Source organism: Saccopteryx bilineata, chromosome 1 (assembly GCF_036850765.1).
Source record: "Saccopteryx bilineata isolate mSacBil1 chromosome 1, mSacBil1_pri_phased_curated, whole genome shotgun sequence".
In the NCBI taxonomy this organism is placed as follows: Eukaryota; Metazoa; Chordata; class Mammalia; order Chiroptera; family Emballonuridae; genus Saccopteryx; species Saccopteryx bilineata.
In genome coordinates, this window is record NC_089490.1 from 313,278,842 (window position 1) to 313,299,399 (window position 20,558).

At 38.1% G+C, this 20,558-nt stretch overlaps 1 protein-coding gene across 1 annotated transcript in view; it reads left to right on the forward strand.

Annotated features, from left to right (window-relative positions):
- The window catches only part of GUCY1A2 (guanylate cyclase 1 soluble subunit alpha 2), a 323,767-nt gene that overhangs the window by 284,443 nt on the left and 18,766 nt on the right, over positions 1-20,558 (forward strand). The window contains exon 7 of the mRNA XM_066247582.1: positions 4,879-5,033. Coding sequence (XP_066103679.1) covers positions 4,879-5,033 — 155 coding nt within the window. The remainder of the gene's footprint in view (positions 1-4,878; positions 5,034-20,558) is intronic.

Below are 20,558 nucleotides of genomic sequence, written 5' to 3' on the forward strand. Positions count from 1 at the left end.
TATTTGAGAAAATAATGGCTGAAAATGTTCCAAGTTTAATAAAAACTATAGAACCTACAGATCCAAAAGGCAAACTCCCCAAACACAGAAAACATGAAGAAAACAGCATCAAAGGAAATCATAACTAAAATATTCAAAACTAGAGAAACAGAAAAATTTAAGGCAGCCAGAAGAAAAGGATATAAAGACGTTGTTTTGGCCCTGGCCGGTGGCTCAATGGATAGAACATCGGAAGAAGCGACCATCTGCTTCTCTCCCCTGCCATCTCTCCCTTTTCTGCCTCTTCCCCTCCTGCAGCCAGCAGCTTGATTGGTTCGAGTGTGGCCAAGGTGCTGAGGATACCTTAGTTGATCTCAGTGCAAGCATCAGCCCAAGATAGGGTTGCTGGGTGGATCCCAGTCAGGGTGCATGTGGGAGTCGAGAGAGAGAGAGAGAGAGAGAGAGAAGAAAAGAGAAAAGAAAAGAAAAATAGGAAAATAGGGAGGGAGGGAGAGAGAGAGGGAGGGAAAGAGAAAAGAAGAAAAGATAAGAAAAGAAAAAAGAAAAACCTGACCAGGCAGTGGTGCAGTGGACAGAGTGTGGGACTTGGATGTGGAGTTCACAGGTTCAAAACCCTGAGGTCTCCAGCTTGAGTGTGAGATCATAAACATGACCCCCTGGTCTCTGGCTTGAGCCCAAGGTCACTGGCTTGAGCAAGCGGCCACTCAGCTGTAGCCCCCTTGTCAAGGCACATATGAGAAAGCAGTCAATGAACAACTAAGGTGCTCAATGAAGAATTGATGCTTCTCATCTCCCTTTCTGTCTGATTTTCCCTATCTATTCCTCTCTGTCTCTGTCACACACGCACAAAAAAAATAAAAATAAAAAAAACAAGAAAAGAAAAGATGTTCCTTTTGTAATTGAACAAAGCAAACACAGGTTTGGCTGCCTGCAACAAGAAATGTCAGAATCACGAGTCAGGCGCTGGTACAAAAGGAAAGAGATTTGTTCAGATACCAGACCTGGGAGAATGGTGGATTCCTTCTCAAAGATCATCTCATTTTCCTGCTGAAGTCCTCATTGGTTTTTATTGTTGTTTTTATTGCTTGATTTGAGAAGGAGAGAGGAAAGGAGAGAGAGAGAGAAAAGCATTCATTTGTTGTTCCACTTAATTATGCATTCATTAGTTGCTTGCTGTTTATGCCCTACCCGATATTGAATCTACAACCTTGGTGTTTCGGGATGGTACTGTAACCTACTGAGCAACTGGCCAGGGCAAGTCCTCAATTTTTATAGGGAAGGGAGGCTTCTTTTCCGTATCCAATTATCATTCTATCTTTTGGCAGTCTCAGCCCTTGTCCACTCATGTTTCTAACTTTTGGCATGCTGGGACTCTGTCTAGTCATCTTTCTAGCTTTTGGTGCCTGGGATGAGAACTACCCTCTGCACCCATCTTGGTCAATGAGGAAGACTGCCTGGTGCTCTCTGACTGCCAGTAAAACCTTGACTCAGGATGGGATAATGTCCCAATAAATACTTTATAAGTTAAAAATATTTTTAAGTTGAAAATCCTTTTAATACACATAATCTACCAAACATCATCCTTAGCCTAGACTACCTTCAACATACTTAGAGCACAATACACAAAAGATGCTGCCCACACAGTATACTGTAGAATATTGGTGTTTACCATGTGATCACATGCCTGACTGGGAGCTGCAACTTGCTGCTGCTGCCAGTATCATGAAAGAGTATCATACCACATATCGGTATCCCAGGAAAAGATCAAAACTCAAACTTTGAAGTATAGTTTCTACTAGATGTGTATTACTTTTGCACCATCATAAAACAAAAAAAAAATTGTAAGTTGAAACACTGTAAGTTGGAGACCATGTGTATTACATTGAAAATAATCATGACAACAGATTTTTTATAAGTAACATTGCAAAGGTAGAGTAAGTACTGAAAGAAAAAAAAATCACCCTATAATTTTATACCAAGTGAAAGTATCTTTCAGATATGAAAGCAAAATAAAGAAATTTTCAAACATACAAAAACTGAAAGACTTCATCACCAGTACGCCTACAGTTTTAAAAAAAAGCTTTAGGAAGTTTTTCAGGCAGGAGGAAAATGATAGCAGATGTAAATATGGATCTAAACAAAAGAATGAAGATTATCTGCTGCACCCCCATGTTCATCACAGCATTGTTCACAGTGAGCAAGACATGGAAACAACCCAAGTGTCCCTTGATAGAGGACTGAATAAAGAAGAGGTGGTACATATATACAATGAACTACTACTCAGCCATAAGAAATGATGAAATACTGCATTTACAACACCACGAATGGACCTTGAGAACATTATAATGAGTGAAATAAGTAAATCAAAGAAAGTTAAGAACTATATGATTTCACACATAGGTGGGATATAAAACTGAGACTCATGGACATAGACAAAAGTAAAGAGAAGAGGTTGAGGGAGAAGGAAGTAAAAAAGATAAATGGTGACAGAAAACTATTTAACTTTGGTGATGGTCACACATGCAATGAACAGTTCTAATGCCATAGAGATGTTTACCTAAACCTATGTATTTTTATTGACCAATGTCTCCCTATTAAATTTAATTTCTAAAAAAAAAATAAGGACTTTGTTACTGACAGACCAAGGGGAGCAGAGCTAACTGCTTGAAAATCTGGACCACTTACCTGAGAACTGTTATTAAGAGACTAATAAAACTATAGTTTTAGGTCTCTCTCTCTCTATATATATATTTTTTTTTTTCCTGTATTTTTCTGAAGCTGGAAACGGGGAGAGACAGTCAGACAGACTTCTGCATGCGCCCAACTGGGATCCACCCGGCACGCTCACCAGGGGGTGACGCTCTGCCCACCAGGGGGCGATGCTCTGCCCTTCCGGGGCGTCGCTCTGTTGCAACCAGAGCCACTCTAGCACCTGAGGCAAAGGCCAAGGAGCCATCCCAGCGCCCGGGCCATCTTTGCTCCAGTGGAGCCTCGGCTGCGGGAGGGGAAGAGAGAGACAGAGAGTAACGAGAGGGGGAGGGGTGGAGAAGCAGATGGGCGCTTCTCCTGTGTGCCCTGGCTGGAAATCAAACCCGGAACTTCTGCACGCCAGGCCGATGCTTTACCACTGAGCCAACCGGCCAGGGCCTAGGTGTCTATATTTTAAGGTTTAACTGATACTGCAGATTGACCTTTACCGTAATTAAAACAATTATTTTTAAAGCTGTAAAGTTGTACCTTCTACACTAAGATCTTTAATATACTTGGATTTTCCCCCCACAGGAAGATAGTTGATCCAGAATATTCTAATGGAAATGCCATCTTTTTCTCACTAATATGAAATGCCAACCCTGTCATATATCAATCACCTATATATGCATAGAAGTATTTCTGGGCTATTTGCTTTATTAGTCCACATCTCTATTCACCAATATTATGATATCTGTGTGCTAGTTACATATGTTTATACAAAAACTTGGCATCTCATAGGGCAAACATCTCAACTTTTTCTTCCTCCTCAAGTGTACCCTGGCTCTTCCTAGCATATTGAATTTCTAAATACATTTTAGAATCAATTTTTAAAGAGTGGATGAAGAGGTTATTAGGACTTCAGCTAGATCATATTGGTTTCAGGCTGTATTATTATGGGGTAATAGATGCAGAAGTCTCCAGTCTGATGACAACGGTTAATCTAAGAGTGACTTTTTAGCCTCAGATATAGTGGCAATACGACATAGGGTAGAGAAAGGCTGACTGCCGACCTAGTAGTGAGCATCTAGGGGTCAGCTCCTCTCCTTCTCCCAGAGTTAAACACATCTCCCTAGAAATAGGATAACAGGCCTGACCTGTGGTGGCACAGTGGGATAAAGTGTCGACCTGGAACACTGAGGTTGCCGTTTCGAAACCTTGGGCTTGCCTGGCCAAGGCACATATGGGAGTTGATGCTTCCTGCTCCTCCCCCTTCTCTCTCTCTCTCTCTCTCTCTCTCTCGCTCTCGCTCTCTCTCCTTCTCTCTCTCACTCCTCTCTCTAAAAATCAATAAATAAAATATTTTTTAAAAAAAGAAATAAGGATAACATTTTCTGCTTGCTTCCCATTGGCTTTATTTATTTTACTGTTGATCACGGGGATCATGTGGATACAACCTCATTACTATAATCTTCTTTAAGTGTATATTAACTGCACATTGGGAGCCCCTTGAAGGCATGGACCAGACTAATATTTATCAGATTCTCAGAGAGTAAAACATACAACTCTTATTTTATTCTTCAGGGTTTTCAGTCAAGTCTTCTTGACAGACTCAAAGGTTGAATTCTCTGTAAGTCCATTTTAATACTGTGTTCGGAATATCAGCCATTTATTCATCATTACTCACTTACTACCAAGTGCCTGTTTTTCTCTTGGTACAAAGCTAAGTGTTGAATATTCAGTGGTAAGAAAATGGATATGGACCCCTCTCTCATGGGAAAAGCCCAACATTTTAATAAAGTAAACAGAAATATAAATATTTAATTCATATATAATTGTGTTTAATGCTATGAAGGGAAAACAGGGTTTTATGTGAGAATAAGTAACTGGCAGGAGAATAATGCATTTTCCATGTATTAGAGCATATCATGTGCAAATGAAACCTAATTTAAATTGTAACATAACCAGATTTAATGTAGCAAATTAAAAGTAGGGCTTTTTTTCCAATAATAAATCCATTTATTCCACAGAATTCATGTTCATCCAGATATTGGGCTCACAAAAATGACCAAAGGCTTTGAGGAGTTCGCAGTTTAATGGTTTGCATTATTAGCAGTACTTCTCATTAAATAATTGCATACTACATAAAAACATAAAAATATTCCTTTTTTTTTTTTTTTTTTTTTTTAGATGAGGATAGGCATTCACTCAGGCTCTGTGCTGGCTGGAGTTGTTGGGGTGAGAATGCCACGATATTGCCTGTTTGGAAATAATGTCACTCTGGCAAGCAAATTCGAATCAGGAAGTCACCCTCGACGCATCAACGTCAGCCCAACCACTTACCAGTAAGTATGCTCTGGTCTCCTTCCCTTGTCTTTGGCACTGCCTTACACTAATATGTTGTCATTTGTGAGACCCTGTTCTTTTTCTTGATTCTATCATGGTCTCTAAGATAACGTGAATAGATCTACCCAGTCTGAAAGATATAGCAAATGTACACAAACTTTAATTTGCACCCTGAGAGAGTTCATAGAAATCCTAACTTGACTGAGGTAAACACAGGTTTGTCATTTTCCACAGTTTCTGTTCTTCTGACATATACCTGTTAAAAGTATAGAGGAGCATATGTTAAGGGTCTGCATTACACTGGAAATCCTAATATTTTCAGAATGTTTCTCAATGTTTATGAAAATCAAAGGACTAAGGTAAAGAAGGCGGTTGATTTGTTTTTCTTTTGAATAATGAATATAAATAAGGACTCAAGTGAAATATATACTGGGTACAGAGTTTAAACTATGTTTATGATAAAGGTCTTATTTGACTTTTTACTTTTTTGACACCTGAATTAATCCTTATTTTGTGCCTGGTAGAGGACATCTTACCCACTAGATATTAAGTTCCATATGGGCAGTGGCCATGTTTGTTTGACTCATCCTTATGTAGCTAGAACCTTCAAAAATGTTTAGCACAACATAAACACTTTATAAATATTTATTGAATTAATGAATGAATGCATTTATAAGATGGGCTTCTCTGGAATAATTAAATAGAGTGACTGCCTTGTCCCCGTTAGACTTTGGCTTTCAGTTAGGCATTGTGTGTAAGCTCTTTAATTAGTGCCATGATTCAGATGACTTAAGAAATTATTGTAAAACTCTAAAGTAAAAATCAGTGATCACTGACATTTTTTATTAACATGGCTACAAAATAAACCCTCGAGTAGAAAATCTGAATATATAGAGAAGAAAATTTGATTATAATAATGAATAAAATGGTGATACTTTGAAGCTTTTGGTACCACAGCTATATAGAGGAAGTTAAAGTCTTTTAGATGGTTTTTCAAGATCATTTGGATTTCCAAATTCTTGAGGAGCTGATGAGAAAGGGGACTGAAATTACAAATATAACATTGAGAAAAAGTTGCTTAAGAACTTCCTGTCATATTTAGGATGTTTTTATACAGTTTTCCTCTTTTAAACTTCTCCCAATTTCTTAACACAATTCTGGGCATAATATAGATGACCGGACAATAATTTCCATATTAAGTTGAATTTGGGAAACCTCTCTTGATCAGTGATTCTGACACCGTGCTCAGACCATGAGTTGAGGACCAGTTTCTGAAGATCGGCTGCCTCACGTATATATATCTTCTTACCATGGCTATGATTTGTCCCGTCATGGTACTAAAACTTATGTTTTACATTTGTGTAAGAGTTTAGATTTACATCTGCTATGGAAACTCAGTTATTAAAAATGTGTAAAGAATAAATCAGCTGTGTGAGAAGTTCATGCCTTGAGCCTAGTCATCACAGCTATAGCTGGCTTTGTTTGCAAATGACCAGTAAAGGGAACCCCACAAGCCACACTGGGTCTGTGCATTTGGGTGCCTTCTCTGAGTTTTCATAATCTTTTCAATGTTAATCGAGTTTGTGATGATTCTTAATCAATATGTCTGAAGGATTGAATCATTTCAACCACAGCAAGCATTGAAACATGTTGTTCTGTTTTTGTCTGCCCACTCCCTCCCCCAAAACAAAACAAAACAAAAATGGAGCCAAAGATACATTTAGCTGCCATGTAGATCATTTCTCTGATTAGCATCAAATCGTATAATTCTACTAATTACTAATGTTTTATAAACATATTTTTACATTTAATCTGTCCTCAAATAATGCTTTTCCTTGCTCTTTCCCTGTATTCCTTCCCCCTTCTCTTCTTTCAGCAAATACTTGTTGAGTGCCTCCTATACTCCAAGCACTATGATAGACACCAATGTTACAACAATGAATCTCAAATGTGATCTCTGACCTTGTGAAGCGACCACAGACTAAATGGTAGACCTATCCAAGTAAATGATTAATTAAATAGACTAGTATTGAGGTCAAGAAATCCTGATTAGAGTATTAAAGCATGAAAACGAGTGGGCTAAAATGAGGAGGAAGATATTGATATAAACTGAAGTCAGATCAGCAAAAGCTGGCAAGTCAAGTTAAGGGGTTTCAACCTAACCCTATGAGCACCTAAGGACATTGGAGAATTGTAAACAGAGGAGTTACTTGACGAGATTTATACTTTAAAAAGATCACTAAGGTTGTAGAAAGGAGAACCAATTAGAAGGTAAGGAGTAGCAATCTAGTGATTGAGATTGATCAGGTAATCATATCCCCATTTCCTTGACAGAAGCACAGCTAATTGTTGAGACCCTAGAGTCCCAACCATATGCTTTCAGCTTGTCTTCCCTTGCTTCATAAGATTGGTTGGATTCAATGACTTTTAGCATTCATTCATTCATTTATTTATTTATTTTAAAGAAAAAGAGTTCTTTGTTGAGGGGGATATTTCTATATATTTCTTTTTTAATTTTTATTTATTGATTTTAGCAAAGAGAGAGGAAGGGAGAGAGAAAGACAGGAACTTTTATCTGTTCCTTTATGTTCCCTGATGGGGGATCAAACCAACAGACAGCTTCTGTAGTTTATTTAGGTTGAAGCTCTAATCAACCAAGCTAGTAGCGAGGCTAGCATTTATTTTAATATGAGATGCCATTAAAATCACCTTGGCTCCTGGCTAAGTTTCTAGGAAATTATACATAGGTGTATGATCTCAGAATAACTGGGTTTTCAGATTCTAGATCTTGTGCTTAAGTGTTTTCTGTTGGTTTCATCTCCCCAGTCCATACAGTTCGGCTGTCTGATTGTTACAGTCCACATGAACAGTGATTCATGAACCCATGGTATAAGGTGCACACCAGGATACTCTCAGTGAAATGCTAGGAATGACTTCAGAGGGTCACTCTATATGAGGAGAGAAAATTGCATTTTCTTAGAGCAAATAAGAATTTGTGAAATAAAACTGAATTTTAATCTCATGGGAACTTGAAATTTCCAGTTTTCTTTCCTGAATTAAATGCTATGAATGTAAAATATTGTTTGGTTATCTTGAAATTTTCAGAGAGGTTTATATTGAATTTATTTTTAGTAAGACTAAAAATACATTTTGATAGAGTGAATTATTTGGATATTCTGATCAATTTAAATAATTTTCTGAATAATTTATTCCAAATACATTTTGCCTAAAATATTCAAGTAGTTGATTAAAAATATCTTTATAAATATTTTAAAGTACTAAAATGTTTTAAAATAATATAACTATGATCTTGCCATTGGTTTAATACTTCATTATATTTGCTTTAGTTATTATTATTATTATTATTTTTTCTGAAGTTGAAAACGGGGAGGCAGTCAGACAGACTCCCGCATGCGCCCGACTGGGATCCACCCAGCATGCCCACCAGGGGGCGATGCTCTGCCCATCTGGGGCGTTGCTCTGTTGCAACCAGAGCCATTCTAGCACCTGAGGCAGAGGCCACAGAGCCATCCTCAGTGCCCAGGCCAACTCTGCTCTAATGGAGCTTCAGCTGCAGGAGGGGAAGAGAGAGACAGAGAGGAAGGAGAGGGGGAGGGGTAGAGAAGCAGATGGGCGCTTCTCCTGTGTGCCCTGGTCGGTGCTTTAGTTATTATTTAATAAAAATAAATAAAACACTTCCTTTGGAATTTTTCTTCTCCTTCATTGTGGCAAATACCCTAATGAATTTGGTGCGTTTCAAAGTCCAGTGTTTCATACATTAACTTTCTCATATATATACATAAACCATAGAATTTTTTTACATGTTTTAATTTCTGATATGTCACTGTATAGACTGTTTTACTCTTTTCAAATTTTTATATTTTAAAATCTATCCTGAGCTCAACATTTTAATTATACACATTCCAGTGTATGACTATACCATATTTTAATTTTATTTATCTGTTCCTTCATTGATGAACACATACAGGGATTTCTTTTTGTAATTCTTAATTATTACAAAGTGTGTTCCCATGAACATTACTTACCTGTTATTATATAAGTTAGCTACTTTACATTTCATGTGATATGAACAATTGAGTTTCATATAGACTATTAAAATTGAAACAATCAAATGCTGTTTATCTCAAAATTCATTTGGACATAAGGAATCAAGATTTTAAAATCAGGGTCATAACTTTGATATGCTGGTCTTTATTTTTTCATGTTTAGTGTCTGAGTCACCATATTGCATGCAGTAATGCACAAGGACTGTTTTCTCCTCACCTAAAACACTTTATTGCTAGATTTATTTCTTGACAAGAAGAAATCTTTAATGAGTTTTGAATTTTCCATGTTCGATGTTTTCATTTCTGTCCAATAAACGTGTTTACCCATCATTTTTCCCCACTCATCTGAATTTAAAAATAATGCACACATTACAAACAACTGTCTTTTAATATAACTACTGATCTGTGAAAGTGAAATAATTGCTTATATTAAGGACAGCTTCAGCAAATTTAGAAACAGCATGAATAATTGAATGACTTGCCTGAGCAAGTTATTAATTGTATTTCTTAGCTCTGTACAAACTAAAAATATAGAAAGACTCTTTAATTACTTTGATATGAAATTTTCTTTAAACTTTAAACATTTTTGCTTTTCTCATTTTACAGTTGATCTACTTCTGGACTCTTCAAAATGCCTATTTTTCATTCACTGTATAAGTCCCCTTCTTCTGTTAAAACCAAGTTGTCTTCTAACTGCTGCTGTGTAATAGCTCACCATATCAGGGGATGTACAGTGGAGCAGAGTATGGTAGTGGTGAAGGGCACAGTGTTGAGGATAGAATCTAGGCCTTATTCTTTTTTTTTTTGTGTGTGTGTGTGTGTGTGTGTGTGTATTTTTCTGAAGCTGGGAACGGGGAGAGACAGTCAGACAGACTCCCACACGCACCCGACCGGGATCCACCCGCACGCCCACCAGGGGGCGATGCTCTGCCCCTCCGGGGCGTCACTCTGCCGCGACCAGAACCACTCTAGCACCTGGGGCAGAGGCCAAGGAGCCATCCCCAGTGCCCGGGCCATCTTTGCTCCAATGGAGCCTTGGCTGCGGGAGGGGAAGAGAGAAACAGAGAGGAAGGGGGGGGTGGAGAAGCAAATGGGCGCTTCTCCTATGTGCCCTGGCCGGGAATTGAACCCGGGTCCCCCGCATGCCAGGCCGACACTCTACCGCTGAGCCAACCGGCCAGGGCTAGAATCTAGGCTTTATAAGCTGTAATTGGCCCTGGCCAGTTGGCTCAATGGTAGAGTGTTGACCTGGCATGTGGAAGTCCGGGTTGGATTCCAGTCAGGGCACACAGGAGAAACAACCACCTACTTCTCCACCTCCACTTTTCTTCCTTCTCTCTCTCTCTTTGTCTCTCTCCCCTCCCTCTCCCACAGCCATGGCTTAATGGTTTGAGCAAGTTGGCCCTAGGCACTGAGAATAGCTCCCTGGCCCCACCTCAGGTGCTGAGCAATTGAGTAGCAGCCCCAGTTGGACAGAGCAAGCATTGCCTTGTTAGGGGGCTTGCCCTGTAGGATCCCAGTCTGGGCACTTGTGGAAGTCTGTCTGTGCCTCCCTGCCTCTCACTTAATTAAAAAAAAAAAACTTATTGTCTGTGATATTTAACAATTTCGTTTCTTTGATCCCAGTTTTCTCATCTTTAAGCTTGGTACCTAGTTCAGAAGATTATTGTTAGGATTAAATATGATGTTTTAAAGTTCCAAATACTTGGAACACAGTAGACATTCATTTATTGCTTCATGCATTCTTTCCATGAAGGAATAGACTATCTCATTCCTGCACTTGAGTCTCATATTTAATCAGTTCAGCCATGCCAAATGATGTGTAATAATTGTATTACAAACCTCATCTGGAAATCCCAAAGGTATGGGTTTGGTAATTTTGCAAAGGTAGTTTGAGCTATGATTCAGTACCAAGCTAGTGATCACCTTATTCCTACAAGTTTTTCTCAGCTAAGTTATCTTACTGATGACTAAATCATAACTATGTGATAAATATTGACCTTTTTATTTTATTTTTTTGGCAAATCCCCAAAGGTAAGTAATGGTACATGATTACCTATATTTTAATTAGATTACCATAAACCTTGTAGTTTAAATCACACATTTATTATCTTAGAGTTTGTAGAGTAGACATCTAATACAGGTCTCACTGGGCTGGATCAAGGAGTCAGCCAGGCTGTGTTCTTGCACCTGCTTTCTTGTTCCTTCAGCAATTAGAGGCCACCTGAGTTCCTCGGTCCATGGCTTCCCGCCCTCCGTTATGAAGCCAAGAGTATCGCATCTTTCTGGCTCTGCTTTCATTTTCACATCTCTTTTTGTCTTCTGCCTCCCCACCTACTTTTAAGAACCCTGTGGCTCCCTTGAGTCCATTGGATAACCCAGGATGATTTCCTTCTTTCAAAGTCAGCTGATTGGCAATCTCAATTTATTTTTGCTTACAGGTTCAGGGATTCTGAAATAGACTTTTTTTTTTTTTAGGTAGTAGGATGTTATTCTGCATCCAACAAGGGGAAATCTGTGGGCTAAAATCTGCTTGGAACTATAGTACCAACTCTACTTAGTCTTTGCACTTAGCCACTACCCTACCCTGCTGCATTGTACCTGCCTGATAGGGTGAGCTGTTTATAGAGGAGTGGTTAGAAGGCAGCTTGGTTTTAGCAGAAAGTGGGCCTTTCAGAGTCAAAGAAAAATAGGCATTCTGAAGAGCCAAGAAATAAGTCAACTATAAAATGAGAAGAGCAAAGTGAGCCTGTGAGTTAAACATACCTTTTAATGTATCATAATTATATTTAAAAAAAAAAAGTCTGGGAAAGAAAAGGACTTTTGCAAGATGAGTGCTCTGGCTCCTAAAGGGTTTTTACTGGAACTAAGGATACATATTCCTGAAAAGAGAAACCTGCTACAGGACTGTCCTAGTCATACCCTGCTACTGTTATTAAGTACTGTAGATTTGGTGCCTTAGAGACAACAGAAATATATTTCTCGTAGTTGTGGAGGCTAGAAATCGGAAAGCATGTGCCAGCATGATTGGGTTCTGGTGAGAGCCCGCTCCTGGCTTGCAGATGGTTGACTTCTCTTTGTATCTTTGCGCTGTGGAAAGAGAGAGGAAGCAAGCACTCCAATGACTCCTATAAGGACACTAATTCTATTCATGAGTGCTCCATCCTCATGACTCCATATAATTATAACTATTACTCAAAGGACCTGCCTTCTAATACCATTACATTGAGGGTAGGGTCTCAATAGATGAATTTTGAGAGAATGCAAACACTAAGTCATAGCAATGATTGAATTGTATTTCATTATTTAAGAAGCAATAAAGTCTTTGGCTTGAGGAGGAGATTTAAGAAAAGTCCTGAGAAGCATGGAATTAAAAAAAATTTTTTTTTATTTTAGTGAGAGAGGAGGTAGAGAGAGAGAGAGAGAGAGAGAGATATCAATCTGTTCCTGTATATGCCCTGTCTATAAATTTGGATCCATAATTAATGGTAAGGAATGATAATTACAAATAACCCCTGCCTCGAGGTTGAGGGTTTCCTCTATAAGAGAATGATGAAGGGAGCAGTAAGGAGCAACCTGGGTTCAGAGCAAGGCAGAGTCTGTTCCTTTCTACTTGCAGGACATTTGGTCTTTTTCAAAATGTCCATGGAGTCATTTGGTCCAGGCCCACCTCATCTACCTAACCTATGTACAATTGCCAGCAATGCTACTATAGCAAGAAGGCTTATCACTGGCAAGCCAACCACATACAATTATTGGACTAACAAAACATAATAGTATTTTTTATGGATTAATCCTGTAAACTGAAAGTATCAATAAAGGTTATGGAGTATTTGAATGCAGGGATGCTTTTTAAGCCTGGAGGATTTTGACAGGACCAAATTTCTGCTAATCTCCTTTTCTGTCTCTGTATATATAAATATGCCCAGGTTGTACTTCTGCTATCCTGGAGTGTTTTTCATATTCAGGGTAATAAAGAAGAGGTATGTTCTTGCTAGAATATTGACTTGGTGTCTTCATCATCATCTCTCTCCCCATATCCGCATCTCTAACTCTGGATCTAAACATGAGTGTATATGACAGAATGAAAGCAAATAGAGGCTTCCAAGCTAAACAGAAAACTGTCTTTTATTTCTATGAGGCTAAAACATTTTGTGTCTAGTGCACATAATAAAACTAGAAACATACGCTTGTTATTCAGAATTTTACTTTATAAGCAATTCGGAGGATTGCTTCTTTTTAGCATATGGAGATATGCATGGAAAATTGAAGAAACATGAAGTTACTTGGGTATACAGTCGTCATTCACCATATCGTGGTTCACTTTCTGTGGTCTCACTATATCTCAGATTTTAAAATTGTATATACCTAATTTTATATCGCGGATTTTTTGCTATATCGCAGGATTTTGCAGTATGTAGGTATTTATATATATATTTATTATTTTAATTATTTTTGCAGTAAAATAAGCAAAATAAGTGTGGGAAAGGTTAATAATAGTGTGGGAAATGTTTATAAGAGTATGAGGAGAATTTATAAAGCCTTAAATATATATATAAATAATAAAGTAAATATAAGGTTGCTACTTCTCTGATTTTACTTACTGCGGGGTGGTTCTAGAACCCAACCCTTGTGATAGACGAGGGACTACTGTATTCTTCTTTGCACAAAAAAGTTAGTAATTAACACTAGTTGAAAATAATAGCCAGAAAATCTGTTTCTTTTCCTTTGTTACTATAATTATTATACATGACTGAGATACTATGTTGTAAATACTCCTTCTTCCTATAGATACTTAATGTGGAAGAAAACATCCAAAAAACTTCAGGAAATTTCTGTCTAGTAGTTCACCTAAGGCCTCATGGGTTTTTTTTTGTTTTTGTTTTTGTTTTTTAATTTTTATTTATTTATTTTTTACAGAGACAGAGTCAGAGAGAGGGATAGACAGGTACAGACAGCCAGGAATGAAGAGAGATGAGAAGCATCAATCATTAGTTTTTCATTGCGCATTGCAACGCCTTAGTTGTTCATTGATTGCTCTCTCATATGTGCCTTGACCGCGGGCCTTCAGCAGACCGAGTAACCCCTTGCTGGAGTCAGCGACCTTGGGTTCAAGCTGGTGGGCTTTTTGCTCAAACCAGATGAGCCTGCGCTCAAGCTGGCCACCTCGGGGTCTCGAACCCGGGTCCTCTGCATCCCAGTCTGACGCTCTATCCACTGCGCCACCGTAAGGCCTCATGTTTTTTAAAATATCAAAATGATCATCTGCACTAGTGACTTGATATTTAAAGAAAATATAAAGTATCTTCTTGTGGATGCTTTAAGTGAGTTTATTGGTTATCTTATGCTTCATAAAAGCATAAAAACGGTGAATACCATAGTTTACAAAAGAAAAATAATCAGTGAAGACAAATGACTCAATAATTTCCCCAGAAGGAAAACTTAAACTATAACTCAAGAATATATATTTTCATTTTTCCAATTACAGATAGCAACATTAATATTTCCCTTTTAAATGTGCCAATAAAAGTCACATCTAGCAAAACTGAATGAGGTATTTTACTCAGACATTTTTATTTTTCTCTTTCTTTTTTTGTCTCCCTTCCATATCAAATAACATTCTCCCCCAGAAGTTATAATTCTAAAGATTGAGAATCATAAGCCTTCCTAATTTTAAAATATAAATATGGCTGAATTTTTTTACCTTTAGAATATCCTACCTCAGTCATTCCATATATTTACCAGCACCTTTAAGGTCACAATAGTCTTTGAGAATCAAAATATAATGTTGCAGTTATTTTTATAATAAAAATTGTACATAATTTTCTACTACCTCACTTCCACAGAACTTAAAGTAGTTGTCAGAATCAATGCAAAAATATGTAAATAAGTACTGTGCAATAATAGTTATATTTATTATTTCACAGATACAAAATGAAACAGTGAGTCTGACAATTTTGACATACTTTTTCTTTATGGTTGCATATTTGACATAGGTTTCGTCTGTACCATTAAGCTAAGATTGAACATAGGTTCCTAGTTTAGGTTTTAGAATTTAAAGGCACCAATCTGATTCATGTCAATAGTTCTTATATGGGGTCATCTATTAACTCACACAAAAAAGGAATTTTTATCAAGTGTAAATAGTAGCTATTCTGTTAGTCATAAATAATATGTTTACAAATAATGCCAAGTTTAACTAAATTTTCCACATTACCTAAATTACTATAACATGAAAATTAGATAGTTGAGCATAATCTAAAATGAGAGGGAAAACCAACCTACATTTTCCTTTTCCTTTAAAAAATGGCACCATTTCAGGTAACCTGGCAGTCAACGTTTATTTTGCAATTAAAAAAATGATAAAAGACACCTTCTGAATTTTTTTTAAATGTTCACATTTTAGCTAAAAAGGCCAAGTAGAAGAGTAACTTTTAGACATTTCTTGGCTCTGGAACCGATTCAAGTAAAATCTGATTTAGAGACCCAAGGTAGAACATAGATAAAGTAGTGTTGTTGAGGTGTTAGACTATTGCATAGCATGTAAGTCTTAGGTTTAGCGTGTTTATGAGTTCCCTGACACACTTTGTGTGTGCACTCACATGTGTACTCTTACCAAAAGAAGTTTTTTCTAATGTTCTCATTAGATTTCCAAAATGTCCATAATGCAAAAAAATCAAGAATTGCTACTGACTCACCCTGGATAGAGCGTTGGCCCGGCATATGGACGTCTGTGTTCAATTCCTGGTCAGGGCACACAAGAGAAGCGACCATCTGCTTCTACCCCCACCCCCTCCTGCTTCTCCTTCTCCCTCTCTCTCCCTCTTGCAGCTGGTGGTTTGGTTGGTCCGAGCTTCGGCCCAGGTTACTGAGGATAGCTTGGTTGATTCAAGCATTGGCCCTAGACTAGAGTTGTCAGGCTGATCCCAGGCAAAGCACATGTGGGAGTCTGTCTCACTATCTCCCCTTCTCTACTTAAAAAAAAAAAAAAAAAAAGGCTACTGGTTGATTAAATGAATGACCAATAAAAGATATCGGGAGACTGTAGCTCACTATCCTCTTCTGTGACTAATTAGTTTGTGACCCTAGACAAATCACATGAATAATCTCATCCTCTGTTTCCTTGTGAGTTAGAAGAAACAGTTTGGTCTTGATAATTTACAAAAACTTCACACTAAATCCTGGAACAGAAAAAAGGACATCAACGGAATAGCAGTGAAATCTGAATAAAATTTGTAATTTAGTTACTAATAATATGCTTTTGTTAATTTCTTAGTGTTGAGAAATATACTGGGGTTTTATAGAATGTTACTATTGGGGAAATGAGTTAAGAATTTAGGGGAACTCACCTGACCAGGCAGTGGCGCAGTGGCTAGAGCATTGGACTGGGATGTGGAAGGACCCAGGTTCGAGACCCCAAGCTCGTCAGCTCAGCTTGAGCGCGGACTCATCTGGCTTGAGCAAAAGCTCACCAGCTTGGACCTAGGGTTACTGGCTCCAGCAAGGAGTTACTCGGTCTGCTGAAGGCCCGCAGTCAAGACACATATGAGAAAGCAATCAATGAACAACTAAGAAGTCGCAATGTGCAACAAAAAACTAATGATTGATGCTTCTCATCTCTCCGTTCTTGTCTGTCTGTCCCTGTCTATCCCTCTCTCTGACTCTCTCTCTGTCTCTGAAAAAAAAAAGAATTTAGGGGAACTCTGCTGTATGTACTATCCTTGCAATGCAATGTGAAATTATTTCAAAATAGAATGTTTTTTAAAAATATTATTACAGTTCTAATATCTAATTAGACTGAGAATTTATTTTCAGCTTAGATAATAATGGATCTTATGTGCTATTGGAGACCCATTGAATGTTTTTGAGTCTGGAAACAACATGGTGAAAGGAAAACACATTGGAGGTGATGCTCCACAGGGAACAGAATAAGGAAAACTAGAAGAAATAGAACTATTAAGAGGAGACAGTGTGGTTCTGGCCTGAGGTATAGTCATGAACTAGAACTGTGGCAGTGGAAATTGAAGAAAAACATGAAGTACAAACACCCTTGAAGAAATAATTGCAGACTACTGGGTTTCAGAAACACAGTCTATGTGTTGTGCAGTCAGCACTGAGCTTTGAAATTGGATAGTCATTTTTCCATTGTTACTCATTTTTAAAAATAATAATTTCTTATGAACTTACCTTTTTTTTTTAAAATGCTTACTTTTGGGTTAACATGTAATCAGACTTTTAAATCAATTTGTCTTTCTCCCTATTTCCTCATTAATACACACGGTTTTTTAAAGAAATTGGCAAAATTTTATATCATTATAATTGATATAAATTATATCATTTATATAACTATATATAATGGCTATATATTATATATTATATTGGATTGTTTGTACATTGTATTGTTACATTAACTAAATAAGTATGTTCCAGTTTCCCTCAAAACAAAGCAGTCTACTTTCAGAAAAAATGATTATGAATTATATTATGAGAATACATTTTATTATTTTTTTATTGTTTATTGTTTTTGAGAGAGAGGAAAGAAGAGACAGAGAGAAGAAAGAAGAAAGAGAGAGGAAGGAGAGAGAGAGAGAAGCATCAACTCATTGCTCCACTTAGTTATACATTGATTACTTCTCATATATGCCTTGACCGAGGATTGAACTGGTGACCTTGGGCTCAAGCTGTTGATCTCACATTCAGGCTGGTACCCTCAAATTTTAAACTGGCAACCTTGGCATGCTGGGTTGATGCTCTATCCACTGCGCTACCACTGGTTAGATGAGAATACATTTTAATATCTATAGAGTATATTTGGAGAAGTCATTTTTCAAGTAGAGAAATAAAAGTGCTCTCAGTTGGGACTTATTTTATTTAATTTGAAGAAACTTTTTAATTACAGTGAATTTCAATATTATATTAGTTTCAGGTGTACAGTATAATGGTTAAACATTTATATAACTTACTAAGTCATCCGCCCATAGGGACTTAATCTTTCATTCATCAATTCCTCACATTGTTCTTTTGTGTGTGATAGTCAGTGCACTAGGAGAAATTTCTGCTCTAAATGCTATGCTCAAGAATCATTTTCATGGTTCTAATGAACGATTCTCATATATTAGTCACCCACTACTGAATCAGAATTGCTCTATAATCAGCTTTTATCATATTGGCCAACACAGCAGTGTTTTCTCTGGAGATCTTACTTTGAGACTTTTTTAGATTTTCAGGTGTATAACTAACATTTGATTATGTTGCTTTATATGACCCTCAATACTTTGAGTAGTATAGAAGTTCTCAACCTCCACTAAATGTTAGAGCTGTAAATAATCTTTGAATTGAATTAGATCAAAATGTTTCTTCTCCACAAGGAAATTGAGATAACCAGATGATTTAAGTGACTTTATCATTAAAGTCATTAGCTAATTTGCTTCTGTGCCACTTGTATGGGGTGTAAGGGGGACCCTACAATGTAAAAGAACTAATGTACAGTTGACCATACAACCTCTTTACCTGGCTCATCCCCATTTACTATTTTTCCATAATTGCTCTCCATAAAATTTAGCATTTCTTAGAAACATCACATGTGTCTATTATCTTCTTTCTACTTCATCCCTTGTCTTTTATACAGAAAGACCTACTTATAAAGATGAACTTTTTTTTTTTTTTTTTCATTTTTCTGAAGCTGGAAACAGGGAGAGACAGTCAGACAGACTCCCGCATGCGCCCGACCGGGATCCACCCGGCACGCCCACCAGGGGCGAAGCTCTGCCCACCAGGGGGCGATGCTCTGCCCATCCTGGGCGTCGCCATGTTGCGACCAGAGCCACTCTAGCGCCTGAGGCAGAGGCCACAGAGCCATCCCCAGCGCCTGGGCCATCTTTGCTCCAATGGAGCCTTGGCTGCGGGAGGGGAAGAGAGAGACAGAGAGGAAAGCGCGGCGGAGGGGTGGAGAAGCAAATGGGCGCTTCTCCTGTGTGCCCTGGCCGGGAATCGAACCCGGGTCCTCCGCACGCTAGGCCGACGCTCTACCGCTGAGCCAACCGGCCAGGGCCAACTTTTTTTTTAAGAAAGAATTTTTCCCTGGCCGATTGGCTCAGTGGTAGAGCATCGGCCTGGCGTGCAGGAGTCCCGGGTTCGATTCCCCGCCAAGGCACACAGGAGAAACGCTCATCTGCTTCTCCACCCCTCCCCCTCTCCTTCCTCTCTGTCTCTCTCTTCCCCTCCTGCAGCCAAGGCTCCATTGGAGCAAAGTTGGCCTGGGCGCTGAGAATGGCTCCATGGCCTCTGCCTCAGGTGCTAGAATGGCCCTGGTTGCAACACAGCAATGCCCCAGATGGGCAGAGCATTGCCCCCTGGTGGGCATGCTGGGTGGATCCCGGTCAGGCGCATGCGGGAGTCTGTCTGACTGCCTCCCCGTTTCCAACTTCAGAAAAATACAAAAAACAAACAAACAAAAATTTTGATGAAAGTAGTGAAAAGATGAGAGACATTAATTTATGAAAACTGATTTTAGTTATCTTTAATAATCATTTATCATCATCTTTTTTTTAGTTCTGCCTGTTGACATATACAATTTTTGAGTGAATGGTTTGAATTTTAAATTTGTTTGGTATTTAGTCTGTTAAGTGGAATTTGGGGGCCATTAAAGGTCAAAATTGACAATATCCACAGAAACCAATGGTATGGAATCATTTTTAGCTACCCAGTATTCTAAAATTCAAGGATTTTAGAGGCATTAGTTTTGACATTCACACAGAAAATGCATACCAGAATATGCACTCTCTAGCAAGCAGCAGACATGCAGACTAGGGACTTCAGAGTAAGTTTGCCTTTCCACTCATGGGTAACTCGGGTGATTGCAGAATAAAATGACCCAGGCTGTCACAGTAGTGCCTCTCAGGCTTTTTGCCTTAAATTTTTCAGGATACATATAGGGCAAGGTATCTCCTTCTGAAAACTTATCTAGTTACCTGAATTTTAAAACCCTCAAAGTAACAATCATAACATTATCACTGCAACTTAAAATGTTTGTAACTTTAAAATGCATAAAAATTTGTTGACATTCATCTCTTTTATTTTATGGTAGGCTAGAGTCTCACTCTCTTTTTTTGGACAAGAGTGTTATTTCCAAAGAATGAATCACTGAATTGTAGGGGATTTCATGCTGCCTTGCTGACTCAGTACTGTGGTTTCACTGGGCCCGTCTTCAAACTGCCCCAGGCCCTGGAGCAGTGAAGCACAAAGCAGAAATAGAGCAAAATCCCTTCTTTTCCCTGCTCAGGTAGAAAAAAGAAGTAAATGGGAAAATAAGGAACTACAGAACACTTAGAAAACACAGAAATCTCCATCTTTTAACATTTTTCATAACTCATCCTTGTCCCAACACTCAAAGATATAGTATCTAATGCCATTATAGAGTCTAAATACATTCTTTAACAAAAATGAGATTCAGATGAA